The sequence below is a fragment of the Pygocentrus nattereri genome, chromosome 17 (genome assembly GCF_015220715.1).
Source record: "Pygocentrus nattereri isolate fPygNat1 chromosome 17, fPygNat1.pri, whole genome shotgun sequence".
Lineage (NCBI taxonomy): Eukaryota > Metazoa > Chordata > Actinopteri > Characiformes > Serrasalmidae > Pygocentrus > Pygocentrus nattereri.
In genome coordinates, this window is record NC_051227.1 from 31,079,792 (window position 1) to 31,097,776 (window position 17,985).

At 39.5% G+C, this 17,985-nt stretch overlaps 1 protein-coding gene across 2 annotated transcripts in view; it reads left to right on the top strand.

The window, feature by feature from the left end:
• pitpnm3 (PITPNM family member 3) overlaps positions 1–17,985 on the top strand; it is a 119,235-nt gene that overhangs the window by 22,207 nt on the left and 79,043 nt on the right. For both annotated transcript variants that reach the window (XM_017694926.2, XM_037546658.1), the window contains exon 3: positions 17,061–17,165. In XM_017694926.2, coding sequence (XP_017550415.1) covers positions 17,061–17,165 — 105 coding nt within the window. The remainder of the gene's footprint in view (positions 1–17,060; positions 17,166–17,985) is intronic.

Sequence of the window (17,985 nt, forward strand, 5' to 3'; positions counted from 1 at the left end):
ACATTTCTTATTCATCCTTCAAGAGAGTCCTCTGCCCTGTCATATAACACAGCTGTTCAATTAAAGTCCAGATGTTATCGGCAGATAAGGACGCTGAAGGCCCCATTCAAATCTCTCCTCTGTTTTCATGCAGATTATAATTATTTTTCAATTGGTTTCTTTGAAGAGCTTTTGCATGAACTGTCAGATGCACAGGCAGAGATGATTGTCTTGTCTCCTAACATGTGTGAACTGGGATCAGGCACTAAACAGAGAAACTCATGATTTCAAAACAGGGCTGCGCAATATATTGTTCCTTCTTCATAATTTCCACATCTACCTGTGCAGTACTGACTTCCTGGCCAATCATAGATGTTCTTTTGGTGCTTGGATGAATCAAGACATTCACAATTCAACAAATATAAACAATTCTAGTCATAAATAATGCAGGCCAGGCCTTAGTTCACATCTATAATGTACTTTCATTATATTGTAAGGTACATTTAACTAACAATGTAATAGCAATACAGTATTTTGTCCACATAGTATGCCTCTAATCAGAATACTGAACTACTGTCTTAAAGCAGCATTCATAAAAGTATTATTAAAATGAATTATTAAATGTTATTTGTCATGTTATGTAATGTTATGTAGATCATAATTGGCTTGACAAAAATTCAAGATCTTATTTCCTTTTTCGTTTTTAACTGTCAGTATTCTCTCACTACTATACCTAGCATGCACTACGCAAATTTGCCTACATCCCCCTTGGGAATCCCCCTTCGGAGGTATAGAAACCCTGAGTGTTAGCATAGCCACTGACGTTTAGCTGGTAAGTAAGTTTGCTTTCTGGTTTCCTTCTGCATTAGCATTGCATTTCCTCCTAGCTTCAAGATACATCATCAGCAGAGGGCTTTCCTAGTCTTTAAAGTGGAAAATCTTACTCTATAGGCTAGCAAGTTACCACAATTTTGGCCTTTAATTCCCCCTCCATGCACACCCTTTTCATTGCGTTTGTGATAATTAGATCCATAGGCATAAATGATCTGGATTTATTTATTTATTTATTTTTTAAATATTGCAGTATTTATCGCAAGAAAGGAAAATATTGCCATGTGACGTCTCCCACATTATTGTTCAGCCCTGTTTCAAGATAAGACTAGCGTGTCACTACAAGGGACAGAAACAGTTGGTAAATTAGGATTAGGAAAAAATAGTAAATATGTGCCGCAATTTTGTTGTTTTTCTCTCTTGAGCAGTATTTGCATGACTGTACCATGTTCAGGGTGACCAAAATATGCTTAAGGAGCAAGAAATAGAAGAAGGCAGGGGAAGGAATAGGGAAAGAGAGAGCAAGAGACTTAGTCAGACAGTGCTTGAGTGTGTGGGTATTATTTCTTTGGGCCTATGACAATGAACCTCCAGGACATTTATTTATTTTCTTATGATTAATGCCATCCCCTGTGCTATAAAACAGCCGGAGGAATAAAGCTGTGAGAAATGTATTACGCTGTCACAAAACATTACCAGGGAAATACTAAAGACATAAGCTGCTCTAGCTACAATGCAGGCACAGAGGAGCTGCCTCTACATTACTCTGTCAGATATAGAATAAGTACATTTCACCTGCTGTCCATGGGCTGTGGCATAAAGTAGATATCTGGGTATTTTCAGGAGTTGCCCTCAGTGTTGATATGGGCGAGGTTAAATCATAAAGCAGGCGTAACTAAGAAAAACTGTCTGAATTGCTGAAATGTTAGGAAAGCTCTGTTAGTGGTGCACTCTTTACAATAAAGGTGTCAGAAAGGGTTTGAAGTGATGGCATATAAGAACCATTTTTGTTTCCGGAAAGACCCTTACAGCGAATTGTTCTTCAGAGCACAGTTTCTGTAAATGAAATGAGTAAGTTAGAAGAATATTTTTAAAGTTTGAAGAACCTCAACAAAATGTAAAGGATCTGTCCTGATCAAAGCTTTTTCATAGAACCATACATCCATACATAAATCAGTTACTGTCATATATCAGTATATCTTGTCTTTTTCTCAGTGATTCTGATTATTTTGAAAGAACAGTTCAAAATACATAAAATCTGAATTATTCTTTCTGAATATCTTATTTTATGTGATTAATGTCTGCGATGGACTGGCGACTTGTCCAGGGTGTATCCTGCCTTCCGCCCGAGGACTGCTGGGATAGGCTCCAGCACCCCCCGCGACCCTGACGGAGAAGTGGCTTAGAAAATGGATGGATGGATGGATGTGATTAATGTTACCAATACAATTTAACCCTCTACTGTACACATTATGAGAGAAATCAACCTGATTATTAAATTCAAAAACATTTTAAGTAATAATATGTTCAGGGGTCCTTGAGGCAACATTGTGCAACAATTGGAAGAAATGATATAAAGCCATGTTCCCTGAAGTGGTTCCCAGCTTGTGACCAGCTAAATCCATTCCACTGCCCTACAGTGTTGCTTCTAAACAACAAATTCACATAAAAAAAATAAATAAATAATACCAGATGTTAAAAAAGAGGTTTAAAAGTGTCCATTAAGAGAGAATATGAGAAGTGCATACTTTCATTGACTTGATCAGTCGCTTCCCTTTATTATTAACCCTGTCATTGGCACTAAATATATATATGTATAATGTTAGTGTAAAGCGAGGAAAATGGGTTTGTTGTCTAGATGCAACATCATGCAATAGAGGGTTATGGGCCCCTTTGCCATAATTTTAAGAGAAGACCAACAGAACAGTAGAAATAAGATACTCTGGGTATCTTCTTTGTAATATATTATTTTAGCATAGTGGCAGTACTCAGGATTATTGTGTGAAATACCCCCTGGTATTCGGGGGTTTCCCATGTTGCCTGTCTTTTCCAGTGTTGGCTGTCTGATAACCATAGCCACAAAAATGCTAGCATTAGAGGCAGCAAAATATTTGGTAATGTGGTCTTGCATACATTAATTGAGAGCTTGTCCTTTTGTCCACATGTCCCGTTTTGTCTTTTGGGAAAGTCGTTTGCATCAAACTCTCACTAGTAAATTGGGCAGTTTTTTCAGATGTACAAATACAGTGTGGCATATTGTAAAGTTTTTCAGAGGTATCCTGGCCAATGTTACAGTTGCTAGGCTATGACAGACCAACTGGTTGAATCAGCTTGCTACAGCACCTTCTTTAGGCAAACCAGTGTTGCATCAAGAATATCAAAGGCAGAAGCTTGCTGATTTGTGGTTGAAGCAGGCTAAACAATGAATTTTGGCTGAATTTGTATTTGGTTATTGATTTTACGCTAAAGGACAACATAATTTCATAAGTTTTTTTTGTCAGGGACCCATTAGAATTTTGTTCTTGAGATATTCAGGGCATCTAAGAGCTTAGAGAGTCCTGGACCCACTAGGACCCTTCTATTTCGCACCTTGCTCAGTTTGCAGGAATCTTTCTGTAAAAGAGGAGAATTTTTGTAAATATCACAAAAAACCATGACAATATATTGTGCTACAGAATTTAATTGTTACTGTCCAGCACTTCTCTCTGAATCAAGGAAAGCATTTAAATGGCTTGACCACTCAGTTGTAGTTGCTCTAAGCAGACTAGTGAAAGGCTGCTGTTTAATTTGACAGACGCCGTATCTGGAGCACAGGTTCTATAATACCAGCCGCTGCCTGCAGTGCGTGGCCTTTTCACTGAAGCTGTTTATAACAAGTGTTGAATCTCGGGAGACTGATGACGTACGAAACAGTTTAACCACATTATGTTGTTTTTCTACTTGCTGTCCAAGTTTTTGGATATGTGCTTTGGTGAAAGGAAGTGGGTCTGCATGTGTTTCCAACAAGTCATAGATGTACGTCAGCAGAGATCCTGGTAGCAATTTTGGGCCTCCTGAAAATTTAATAGATGGGGTCCTTGCCTCATCTTATTTCTCTTAGCAGCAACTGTCAAAACAAGCCAACTCTTAATTTTGTTATAGTGTCATAATTCTAACTCTTATGTAGAATAAAGCAAGCTGTAGATACGAATCTCTAGCATACACTCCAACACTGTAGTATTTGTACAATTGCAAATTGTATTGTTGCATCTTGGCTGTTTTAGTAATACTCTATAATAAAAGTCCACTAAAATCTCAACGAACGTACTTGTTCATGCAGACAACTTTCTCCTTCACCTTCACTTTTATGTTAAGCTTTTACATTTCATTGGTGCCGAGCAAAGGACATCTTAACGCATAAACACAGGGCATATTTTGAGGGCATATGAGGGAAAACAAACAAAAAAATTGGATAGGGCTTTTCAATGTTGAATCATTTGCAAGTGTAGTTCCTAAATCTAAAGCGAAAGTATGTCATAATAACTCAACTTTACCTTTGAAAAACAGGGTGATAGCTTGCTATCTTCTGTGTTATGGCATAATTTTTCCTAGCATTCTTAAAAAATATTTGTTTATGTTTTTGGCACCATCTTCATTAGATTTAAAAAACGAAACTCTTGTTCTTCACAGAGTGTGACCAGGTCAAAACTATTGAAAAATAATGTCTCAGACGCGAGGCAGTGTATTTGTAACCTTTGCATGCAATTACTTTCTGTCAGGGAGCGTTCAGAGACATTAAATACTTCAGATATCTGGTTCCTATTACCACAGATGTGAGTGACATCCAATTCTTAATCCATAGGGTTTTAAAACGAAGTTGCCCCACCATTTGCAGCTATAACAGCTTCAACTCTTCTGGGAAGGTTTAGGAGTGTGTTTATGGGAATTTTTTACCATTCTTCCAGAAGCACATTTGTGAGGTCAGACACTGATGTTGGACGAGAAGGCCTGCTTGCAGTTTCTGCTCTAATACATCCCAAAGGTGTTCTTTCGGGTTGAGGTCAGGACTTTGTCTTGCCATGTCTTTATAGACCTTGCTTTGTGCACAATGCAGTGAGACAAGTACCGTTCTCCTGGCAACCACCAAACCCAGATTTGTCCATCAGATTGCCAGATGATTCGTGAACACATCTCCACTACTCCAAAGTCCAGTGGCACCATGCTTTACATCACTGCATTCAGTGCTTTGCATTGCGCTTGGTGATGTAAGGCTTGGATGCAGCTGCTTGGCCATGGAAACCCATTCCATGAAGCTCTCTATGCTGTTCTTCAGCTAATCTGAAGGCCACATGAAGGCCACATCTGGAGGTCTGTAGTGATTGACGCTGCACACTATGTGCCTCAGCATCCACTTACCCCGCTCTGTCATTTTACATGGCAGACCACTTTGGCTGAGTTATTGTCATTCCTAATCGCTTCCACTTTGCTATAATACCACTGACAGTTGACTGTGGAATATTAGTAGCGAGGAAATTTCACGACTGGACTTGTTGCACAGGTGGCATCCTATTACAGTACCACACTAGAATTCACTGAGCTCCTGAGAGCGACCCATTCTTTCACAAATGTTTGTAGAAGCAGTCTGCAGGCCTAGGTGCTTGGTTTTATACACCCATGGCCATGGAAGTGATTGGAACACCTGAATTAAATTATTTGACTGAATACTTTTGGCAATATAGTGTATCCTGATGATTTAATTATGTAAAAATGTAGAAAAATTGGTAGACATCTGTAACCCAGGTCTCCAGTGGGTAACAAAAAGACACTGATAAAGTAGAATGAATAATTATAATTTAAATTTATTCTGAAGTAGAATGAAAATAAGTTAATGAATGGAAACAGTAGCAAACATTGTTTAAATAAAAAAATAAACTGTTTAATTATAAACAAGTTAATGCGCAAAACAGCAGCCAATTAGTCTCTCAGAAGGTCCAACGCGCAAAATAGCGTTCAGTAATATTCCCCTAAGAGATTAGGTGGGCGTTGCTTGGCCAATCGGTGTGTAGTAGGTGACGACCTCACCTGCTTTACTGCCAGAGAGTTTGCGTGCTTGTTGCGAGACAGAAGAGACGGAGCATCACAGCAGAAAGTTTTCAGCCTGTAAGAGGTAAAATATTAGAGAAACGCTAGGATTTAGTGTTTTTCATCAGTGGAGTGGTCACTGCAGAGCTGACCACTGTTGTTAATTCCAGTAGTCTACAGAGTAGAGAAAGAGACAGCAAAGTTCTACTGACTGTGAGCCAAAACTTTCCAGGCTGGATGCTCCGGGTAATCTGCAGATGGAGGGAGAGCTTGACATTAGCTTGGTGCTAACTTTACCTAAAATGACATGTAAGAACAATGGATTGGATTCGGTGAGTGAAAAACACACTTGTATATGTGTTTTGACCAAAATAGCCAAGTAAATAAAGGTATAACATCGCTAATTAGCCTAGCGGTTACTCGTATTCGCTAATGCTAAGCTAACGCCATTGAATGTAATGGGTATCTATGCTAAGCTAACGCTGATGAATGTAATATGAGCTAACACTGCTAAATGCATTGAATTGAATTAAATTTTCTAGCTGAGCCACCGTTCGCTGTATGTATTTGTGTGAAATGTAAAGATGTTATGTGAGTACTTAGACGCTGTTCTCCTGTAAACAGGTCAGTTTTTTTCTTGGGTTTTCTTGGAATTGATTAAACTCTTCAAGAACTCTTCACATCGCTCAGCTGCACACGGTCGGTGCACTGTGGGGTGTCAAGGTGGCGAGCCAAAGCCCGTAATGGACCAAAGTGAACCTTGAGTATATTTTGTGGATCCCAGGTTTTTTCCTCCCACACAGACACTTGACATCTACGAAAACTGAACTTTCATATTACTAAAGGACACTTTTGACACTTCTAAAGAAAAAACCTACTGTGAAAGAAAAGAGACTCTGAGTTGAAAGGTTATTTTATGCAAAGGTAAGAGACTGTGAAAAGGATTTTATTTCTTATTTAGTTGCTGATTTATTCATTTTTTTTTGTGTAATTTGATAAGTGGTTTTGATACACATTTCTGGTTACTACGTTATTGAACATGGTTAGGTTGTTCTGAAAGTGAAATTTCAGGTTGGGTTAAAGATCAATTTTAAGAAACTGATCCTAGACATAAGTTATCTATTAATATATTTTACATTTGGATATAAGGTTCTAACTACAGACTAATCAGTAACCAGTAAAAATTCCAACCTAAATACTTGCCTTCACCTTATAAATTTAATCGGACCTAGAAGGGAAAAAAAGAGAAGAGTAACAATTCGTTTCTAAAATAACAATAAATAGGCAATAATAATAATAACTAATACTTACCTGAGGATTGAATCAATAACTCTAAAAGCAAACACAGGTGGTTAGTTTGGGAAAGTAACAATAACTGACAAGAATTTAAGCAAAGAAGAAATTGAGTACTTAGCTTTTGGTTTTGGGTGATCAGCGAACAATTTTTTTTTTGAAAAAAAATCCTTTGCATTTTGTACATTTGGTTTGTTGGGATTGTTGTTTACTTGAAGACATTTATTTTGTTTACATACAATACACTCCATAACTTCCACATTCTCTGGTCTCATTTCTTCTATGTGTATTGCTCCCCGAGCGAACCTAACTGGTCCATTGATTATCCTTATTGTTTGCACAGGTAACCTTGAGCGTCAAACATTTGTGTTTAAAGTGAGCCCTACGCTACACATTCCCTTTACAATACACAAGGGCCCCTGTCTCTTTAGAGCCCTTGAAATTGACCTAATTCCCACCCTCACTCCCACAGTACCCCATGTGTCTATGTCTGATACTGCCAAGGCGTGTTTGTATGCATGCGTGTGGAGGAACAATTTCAGTAAGTCTTAGATGTGGGTGTGTATATGTGAATGAAACTATTCAGGTGGGTAGCAGCGATGTGAGGGTGTTGTGTGTGTTTCTGTGGGTGGTCTCTGTTAGCTCCCCTCGCCTGCTCTGTGTGTGTGCTCTCTGTGCTCAGTGTGCAGTACTCATGATCAAATTGTACGGAAAGCGAGAGATGAAGAGAGTGGTCACAATCACAGCTCACTGCCAACACTGCCTTCACCTGTCTGACACTCTGACACCTCCACTCAGCCATGCACGCCTTCATATCTCTGCCAGCCCAGATACTCGCTCTCAGTCTCTGCCACCTCAGTGCTGACACTGCAGACGAGCTGCACAGAGAATAGTGTGTTGTGTTGAAGTCCTTAGATAAGCTCTCCAATGTGGAGTATAGGATATGAATAATTAGTTTATGATGTGCAGTATTGGTAGTTCCATAAAATACTGGATTATTAATGGTTGTTGTGTCTGAAATATGGATGTAAAAATGGATCTGAAGGCGCAGTATTGTCTTGCAACACCATCTCCCACATGAATGGCTTTTGAAAAATACATTTTAGACCAAAACCTTATGTCAAAACTATTATAAAACGATCAGGCAGTGTATTCTTAACACTTTCATGCAATAACTTTCTGTGTAATTGTGAGAGACATTAAATGCTTCAGTTGCCTAGTTCCTATCACCACAGCTGTGAACATTTCTGGTTCTGTAAGTTTCTCTAGAATGGAGCAGTTCACATCAAACCACTCTGATTGACTTTGTGGACTTCTTAGTGATTTAATTATGTAGAAATGTAAAACAATTGGTAGAACTTGCCTTTACAGTACACACTACTTTTTCAACCTATTCTCAAACTAAACAAAAAAAGAAAATCTGTATTACACTATTATGTAAATAAATCCTTCGGGTAGTTTTGATGCTGATTTATACATCTAAATTGAAGTGAAATAGCTAGTGCAATGTGATTTTGTAAATGAAACATTTTCGAGAAGGTTACACTGTCCCTGATGTCTGAACACCCTGAGATTTGCAGTAACAGCTCTGTCCCTCCCACAAAATTTACTCACAGCCACTTCAGCTTCTACTAGTAGGCCTAGCTCTCTATATTAATTTAGTACATTTCTTGCCCCACGTCACCATCGATCTGTAATCCATTTAAGAGACTGAGGCCAGTGCATCACAGTCATGTTATAAAGATGATTCCTCTAATAGAACACTGTAGTGCCCAGGGCCGGATTAAAAGAATGGGCTGAAAGGGCTGCAGTCCCGGGCCTCGCCACTAGGGGGGCCTCCGGTCGCTGAATGTCAAATGACAAAAATTAATAGAAAAAAAAAAAACGAAACAAGCGAAAATGTCGGGCCAAAGGAAACACGAGAGCGGAGCAAAAAAACGAAAATTACAATCAATAAAAAAGGAAAGAGCGACAGAATTATTACAGAAAACACCCAAATTAACCAACATGTGGAGTAGTCAGCCTGCTGTAGCAGCTACCACCAGCAAAGAGGCAACTGTCAGTGATGGACAGCAGCCAACCACCGCTAGCCAACTAACCAGCCCAACTAGCCAGTCTGCTAGCAATAGTTCTACAATCTCTGAGGAAACAAGTGATGGAGAAGAACCAGTGGGTAATGTAGCAGATGAGCCTGTTGATTCTGAGGCAGGGGCGAAAATAGATATATCAACAGATATTGCATGCTGGGGAGAAGTTAATGAGGAGATGCGAAGCTATTGGGTCGGAAAGGGAATTGAAGCACCCACACAATGTCAACATAAAGATGCCGATTTTTCGGCTTCTGAAAGGAGCTATAAAAATCAGAAGCGATGTCTGAGCAAAACATTGTTCAGTCGCTCGCTCAGAAATGGAGAGAAGGTGGCAAGAGAATGGTTGTCTTACTCCCCATCTACTGGAAATGTGTTTTGTTTTTTTTGCAAACTATTCAGTAACGATTCGTCCGCTTTCACGCACGGATTCTCTGATTGGAAACATTCAGTTGACCGAGTTGAGATGCACGAAGCGGGCCAGCCCCACAGAAATCATAATACCAGTTCACTTTAAACGGTAGTCTGTCATAGATTGGTACTGTGTACGCTGATGTGTCAGTGGGTTTGTGTGAGGTCATGCGTCAGAACATCATATGAAGGGCCTCATCCTGGTAATTAGCCCCGGGCCTCAGGAAGTGTTAATCTGGCCCTGGTAGTGCCCCATGTGTCCAACTGTCTTGTGTGCACACTGTCTTGGCCTACACTTGTAGTCCTATTTAATATATTGGTGAATGTATTGTCACGAGAGCACAAAGAAAGAATGATGTTTGTTTGTTAATTGTAAACTGTTATATTTTTGTTAAAATAAAGTTTCTTTAAAAAAAAAAAAAAAAAAAAAAAAAAAGAAAGAATGCAATCAGTGCTCATTCAAACCCATACCTACTTTGCTCTCAGCGCCTTTATTGACATGTTGAAAAATCTCCATGGTGGCTAATCCAAATCTGTTATCACACGCTTGCTTGAGTAATGAGAAGGATTTGTTGGAGTGTGTCTAACCACACTATATTTACAGTGGGATATCAGCTCGGGCCTCTGATTTAAAGCAGTCATAAATTGCTACCGGAGGCAGAGTGCTTCCACCATTTGTCATGTTACTACAGCCGTTCGTTTTGCTGCCATTACTAATTCATTAGCATGACACTATGCTACACTGCAGCACTGAAATTTGTCTTAGTGTTTTTTTCTATTGATTATGCAGGGGCTACTGGGGCTTACTGGCTGTCCGTGCTCAGATCTCCCGCTGTTTCTGCCCCTGCTATAAACCTGTGTTAATTACTCTAATCAGAACCTACTTAGGAGGGCGTTTGTGACTTCTGTAGGACTAAAGGGCAGTGTGTAATGTCTTCACCCCTCATTTATAATGTCAGTGGTCCCATGTGGCCTCTTCTTTTCAGGTGTGTTTTGTTTGGTTTGCATTCATGGTGCATATGATTATGATTACAGTCAGATGACAGCTGCTCTTCTGGCACACAGATTCTCTATGCAAACAGGCAAACTAATCAAACCTCCGAGAAGATCTCTGCGTGTGTGCAGGGAACAGAGTGTGAACAGTCACATTGTGGCTAGATTCCGTGATTTTCATATGTCAGACTGTATGAATGTGTGTTTAAGATTAAGTGACCCTTATTATTCTCACAGCGGGGAAATTTTCACCTCCGAATTTAACACATCCATGAAGTGAAACACCACATACACTCTAGTGAACACACACACACACACTAGGGGGCAGTGAGCACACTTGCTCGGAGCAGTGGGCAGCTCAATCCACAGCACCCAGGGAGCAGTAGGGGTTTAGGTGTCTTACTCAAGGACACCTCAGTCATGTGCTGTCGGCTCTGGGGATCGAACCGGCGACCTTCCAGTCACAATGCTGGTTTGCTAACCTCCAGCCCATGACTGCCCATTTTGCTAGAACACTTCCAAGCTGCATGTCCTAATAAGGCCAATATCATGGTTCATAAGTTTCCTTTTTTTATGAAAAATTTGATGCATGGATGTGGGAACTGAGGATGCTGAGGGGGCCGCATTAAATCACACAAAATCTTGAAGTGGACATCAAGGGAAAATGGAAAATGTAAGAAAAGTGCATGATCTGAGCCCTTTAACTGCAACTGCCAAAATAATACTAAAAATAAAAATAAACTGGATCTCAAAGCTGCACTTTCTTAGCTGTAATTGTGTGCAGAGTGTGCAGGAACATTTCTTGTAATGTTGGCTGTGCTTTGGACTCCATTCGGAGAGGATGAATCGGATGATTACATGTATGTTGAAAGTGTACTCAAAGAGAACTCAGTCAAAACTTGGTAACAGATGTGTCTTCCAAGGATGGAAGTGAATTATCTACTATCACCATCATATCCCTAGCAGTGTAATGTTGAATTTGCATTTGAAACCTAAATGTTGAGCTGGACCTTCTTTTTAAGCCTGTGCTCAAAGACGTTAATACAGGAAAAAAATAGGACGTGGTCCAAAAAAGTACCACAAAATTTGACCCAACGTGTCTTTCAAGTTTAATCCAAAAGCTTACATAGTGTAGCTTTAAAAAAATGAGTGAAGTCAAGACTTATTTTGTTCTATTTAAATCTTTTCAAATTCTGTAGTAGCCATGCACTGTTAAAGTTAATGCTGTGTTTACATTACGGTGAGGTCAATCCTTTCTTTGGCTTTGGGGGTGTGTCACTAAATTATAAGCAGAATTAGTGGTCTGAGAGTTTTAACCTTAAATCATCAGCCATCAAAGTTTTGAAAACATTTGTTTTTTCCAACCCTTTTCTCTCTCACTATATGTGCGTTGGAGTACTGAGTCAAAGTGTGACACAATTGTTTATTAGACCACTTATCTGTTTAGTCATCACACAGCTCATTTGCATAGTTCATTTGAAGTGAGCATATAGAGAGTGTGCATCAGCAGTTTCATGTGTCAATTATGTGTATTTTGTCATCTTTCACCACATTCTAGCTCTAGTGTTGTACTTATGTTGATGCTGTAATGGTTTCAGCGCTGATACTGGCACCTAAATACAGTATTGTTAATGGCAATACAAAATACCAATACTATGAAGCTGAGAATCCACTGCTCAGTAGGGATGGGTACTGAGAACTGGTATTAAATTGGTACTTCTTCCTCACTGATATCGATAAGCTCCTGGGCAAACAGTGCTGCTGTTGGTATTTATGTAACATTAATTCATTCTGTATTGTGGATCGTAGATCCTATGCGCATTACAATGAAAAGCTTGTGCAAACTCATAAGCATGACACAAATTCAGAAAACATTTTATCAGAATGACTACACGTGAGCTACATTTCACAAATGCACTGCACATACAGAAAGCACATGCAGCAACTATCCTAGCCTTGTCTGGTAACATTCCCTAAATCCACTACTAATTTGATTTGGATGTGCTGATAATATACAATCTGATTCTTTAAAAGTGCATCACAAACGGTCCATTCAGCTGCAACTGTACTGCACTGCTAGTGTTTGCTACTAACTTCCGGGAACTTTTGAGAGGCCCCATAATTTACCATTGCTGGAAAAAATGGTCTACTGGAATGAACAGGTATGATGTGATCCTCTTTATACGTGGCTCTGATTTAAATGTCCCACTTATAGATAGTTCCCTACATAAAAATCTATGTAGGATATTTTGATAGCCTGACCCCTTAACATTCCAGGTTTATTAAGTCTTTATTATTCAATATCTACAGGGACTTCAATGCAAGCTATTCACAAGTTATTGAAGAGTGTAATAAAACTTGCTTGTTAAATCCTCTTTAAAAGTGCTATAGGCGTTAAAACTGTGCTGCTGAATTTGGCTTCCTATCCACCAGCTTCTTTTTCAAATTTTTCCTTTACATGTTAAATGGTACAACATGCTGGTGCTTCAGGCGTTATAATAATAACTGCTGCACCATTCAGTGAGGAACGGGAAAATTTGAATAAGAAGCTGGCAGAGAGAAAGCTAACTTCAGCCTTGTGTCAAAACTACAGCTAGGATAGCTGTCTAAGTCTAAGGCTCGTCATCAGAAAATGTTTCCTGCATTAATGGAATAATTAGGATAAGTTGGTAGCCTAAATCAGCTTATCAGGGGGAAATAGTAAGTAAGAGTCTGTAGTGAATTAAAAATTGGTAGCTAGTATGGCATTAATATTGCTATCTGCTAGGTAGCCTGACTTTGAATTTAGTGTGAGCTGTCCTGACAACCATGGGGAACTAATTTTGAATTGCTTATGGTTGTTAATCATTTTAACTGTAGGGAGATGACCACAGCCTTTTCACATCTTTTCATTTTGAATTTTTATTTTTTTTTTACATCTTTTCATGTCATGTTTGTCTTTTCATGCCGTGTCTGTGTATTTTGCACCAAATTACAGAAAGTAGTTTCAATAAGAGTATCAGTAAGTATCATTGTTGTTTAACAGTATTGGTATCAATGTTGGTTTCGGTAAGATCCTAATGATACCCATCCCTCCTGCTCAGTGACTGGTACTGATAGTGTGACTGCTATGGAATCATTGTAATATATACATCAAACTAAAGGAGTGGCTGATTAATGAGATTAATGACTTGATAAATTCAGATGTGAGACAATATTCTACAATAGGGCAAGCAGTTAGAACAGTCATTTATATGTCAGTCATAAATTCACAGTAAAAGCCTGTTTATTTCTAATGGGTAGAGAGAGGCTGGGAAATGCTCCTCTAAAAAGGAGCATTTTTTGGTACAGAGAAAAATGTAAATGGACCCAAGGTAAAAAAAAAATGAATGGAAAATGGAAAGCAGGAAAAATGGAGAACATTTTCTCTTTAATGTTTGAGGTTTGTCAGCACGTTCACAATACACATCAGACAGTGTCTGTGATCTTCTGGAGAGACAATTTCTGCGGTTGTCTAGAGATCTCATTTGCTGAGTGGTGTTGTTATAACCAAGCGTTTATTTTGATGCAGCAGGTGCACTCCTGAAGGTTATGCATTATCTTGGTTCATAGTTCTCCATTATCATATTTCTGAGGCCTACACTGCAATAGAAATAAATGTACGATGTTTTGTGATATTGTGCAGCCCTACAGTTTGTTTATGAGAACTTTTACTACTTCCAATGAATATTTTATGAGCATTAAGTGTCAGTTAATCTTGTGTGAGGGCTCAGTGTTATTTTATCTTGTCAAGCTTTGTTTGCTAATCGTTCATTTATATATGCATGTCCAGCTTGATTTAGCTACAGTATACCTTGCAAATCCTGTTTTTGCGCAGGATGAGACACTGACAGCTTGTCTAAATGAGCCGCTGCAGGTGTTATTTTCTTGTGACTGCTATTGTAGATAACAGTATGACATCTTGGCTAATGGCACTCAGCTCTGTTTTCTCCTTTTTTCCTCTTTAAGATTCAGCACATCTTGTTTTCGTGATTGTCTTGATGCAGCACATGTCTTTTTTTGCCTCTTTTTTTTCACAAGGGCACTCTTTAAGAAACATAGTATTTGAGAAATAAAAGGTGTGTTCAGAGGTGCGTGTTGACAGGCAAGGTTTTGAAGCATTAGCTATTCATGTATTCATGGCTGTTCTGGTGTATCATCTGCTGCAGTGTAAAAGTGTAGCAAAAAAACTCTAAAAGAAAAGAAAGCACAGCAGCATGCTATAATTTTCCCATCTCGACCCAGTACTTCTTCTGCACCAGAGGAAGGATATTTGATACTTTTCTCATGTTGTATTTTTTATACTCTCAATATTTAAAAAGAAATGATTGAAAAAAGAAATGGGTAATTCTCGCGCCTCCATGAACTCATTAATTCAAAGCCTTTTCAAGCATTCAGCAGTGCTGAGAGGTGGTAATTCGGATATGTTGTACATTTAATTGCTTCTTTTCTGGGCATTTCTTTCCTTCCTTGTATTGCAGCTTTGTTTGTCTGGTTCAGTACGTTTGTCCTTTTCCAGGGATAACAGCCCTACGTCTGTAGATTTTCAGCATCCTCTTCTGGCAATTCATTCACTGTGCTCTTGTACCTCCAAGAGCCACTCTGAAAGCGCAAAGAGAATTTCTGTTATTGTAAAGCACACTGTCTTGGCAAATCAAAAATGCTGTGGGTGATGTTGATTACTTGAAGGTTGTTCAGTCCATAATTGCAGTCGTGAAGCATTAGGCAAACTGCTTGTCAGTGAAATCCTTTGCTGTGTTCATTGTTTAGCATAAATTGCCAAATCTGTGGTCATTAATGATGATGGGAATTCGGCTCCAACATTTTTTTTGGTCTTAACGTGCTTATAATAGAAGCCAGTAGGCAGTTGCTTCACCTTCAGTTTTCTGTTCCTCTGCTAAGTTCAGAGAAGCACATTAAAATTATTGTTCATGGCAATCAGCTATGTGCTGCAGCTACTGAAAAAAACCTGGAGTATTCCTTAAACGTCCTTTAATTTTTCCAAATTCTCTTTGTTCTGTGTGTGCTTTGATTTTGGAAGGCTGTGCTCTAAAGCTTTGGTAGGTGGTCTTGCTCCGGCATCCCTTCATATGTGTTTCTGTTCTTTATTTATCCTCCTAGTGGCTTTTCTGTCCTTCAGGCACTAAGACAGCTTGTTTTCCTTTTTTGTGTTAAATGCATTTCACACTTAGGAAAAGATGCCCCCCCCCCCCTCTCTCTCTTTCTTGCTCTCTCTTGCTTACTCTAGCTTTCTTGCTCTCTCTTATTCTCTTTCATGCTCTCTCTCTTTTCTTTCTTACTCTTTCCTTCCCCCATTTTGCTCATGTTCCCTCATACACTCTTGTTCTCTGTCTGTCTCTCTCTCTTCCTTCCTCTCATATATTGCTCTTTCTCTCTTTCTCTCACACTTTTCTTTTTCTCTGTATTGCATTCCTTTTTTAAGACCTCTGCCTCACTTTCTTGCTCATTCTTTGTCTCGCTCACTTTTCCATCATACTCCATATCTTTTTCTCTTACTCCTTCTCATTCGTTCCTTTTTCTCTCACTCTTTCTTCCTTCCACCCTGTTGTCCATCTTTCTTGCCCTCTTCCTTTTTTCATCTTCGCTTTCTTGACTGTCTTGCTGTCTTTCACACTTTCTCTCCCACATTCTGTCTCTCTCCTATCTTGCCATCTCTGTCTCACTCTCTCTCTCCAGTCTTACCCTCTCTGTTTCTCCCAGCTGTACTGATCAGGTCCATTCCTTGCTAGATGACCCAGTATATTTGGTTTACATTTGAAAAGATTTCATCTTCCAGCACTCGCTCATTGCAGCTCCCTAGAAGCACTTCTGTGTCCGCCCATGTCTGTACAAGCTCCAGATAGCGTGGCAGTGACAGGTTGGTGGACAGCATGAGGCAGAGAGTGGCCAAATGAGTGGAGAGTTTGATTGAGATGAGCAGACCTGACGGAGGCCTGTCACACACACTCTTCCAAACTGGCATTCGGCAAGCCAGGCAGTGATCATGCCGGATGCTGTCACGCTAAACACGGCAAAGAACACCCCACCCAACAGCTGTTTCCATCCGATTCTCCAGGGCCGTTTTCCAAGCTCCAGCAGAGTGTTTGATAATTCCAGTCATGCTCATCATTAGCCCATCACTCTGAAAGAGAATTCACCGAACATTAATGGCCTTTAATGTACTGCCTAATTCCATGCTTGACTCTCGGAACAGAGATGAGTGCAGCACAAAAGGCAATAATGCGGGAATAGATCAGTCAGAATGAACCCAGATGACATTTGCCTGATAATCCTGAAGATGAATTGAATGATCCTCTTGTCTGGTTCATCCTGCCTTATTGCTGTTTGGCTCACTGTGTGTTTTGGTCTGTGTGTGGGTTCTTGCAGAGGTTCTGGAGGGGAAGACTGCTATGCTGCTGGGGATGAGTCAATGGAACTCCAATGACCTGGTTGAGCAGATTGAAACCTTAGGCCACATCGGTCAGACACAAGGTAAGTGCCAGCAGTCACGAGTGTGTGAAGTAGCCTAAGTCAGAAAGAAAGTATGGTCACTTCAGTGAAATAGTGACTCATGTAGAAATACAACTTGCCATGTTCAAAAAGCTACTTAAATACTAAGTAACCTATAAAACTTCAGTGGATCTTCTTAATACATCCAACATCTGTCAGTGCAGGAACTGAAGTTTATGCAGTATTCTTCTCTTTTTGATGCACCGTTGGTCTAAAATAATATGAAAAACCTCAGAGGTGATCACAATGTAGTACAGAAGCTCTCACCAACATAACATAATGAAATGAAACTCAAAGGAGTAATGAAATGTTAAACTTCGGAGGTGTAAGCCATTTTTTCCGTATTTTTGGTTTGCCTGGTCTCTGTGTGTAAGAATGCTTGTATAATGTAACAGTGGAGGTGAGGAGGCGGGATGCAAATGCGAGTTTCTTTATTGAAATTAGAGTTAACAGAGTCTAGAGTAGCAGAGGTCTGAAGAACAGACAAGTCCATGACTAAAACAAAACCAAAATACAAGATGAAAGAAAACAAGAGACAAGGTAACATCCACAAGTATATCCATGTATTGTATATCCCAATGGAAGACAGAGACTGAACAAACAGGGCAAATAAGAAACACCTGGGACTAATGAGGGGTGGAGCACAGACAGGTGGAGCAGATAAAAAGGGGCAGGACTCGGGAGGAGACACAGAACAACGAAAGCACACGGCACAAGAAAACAAAAGGCACATGGCTACCACTGAGGGGAAGAAAGACGCACTCAGAGGAACAAAGGGAGAATCCGTGACATATAACCTCAA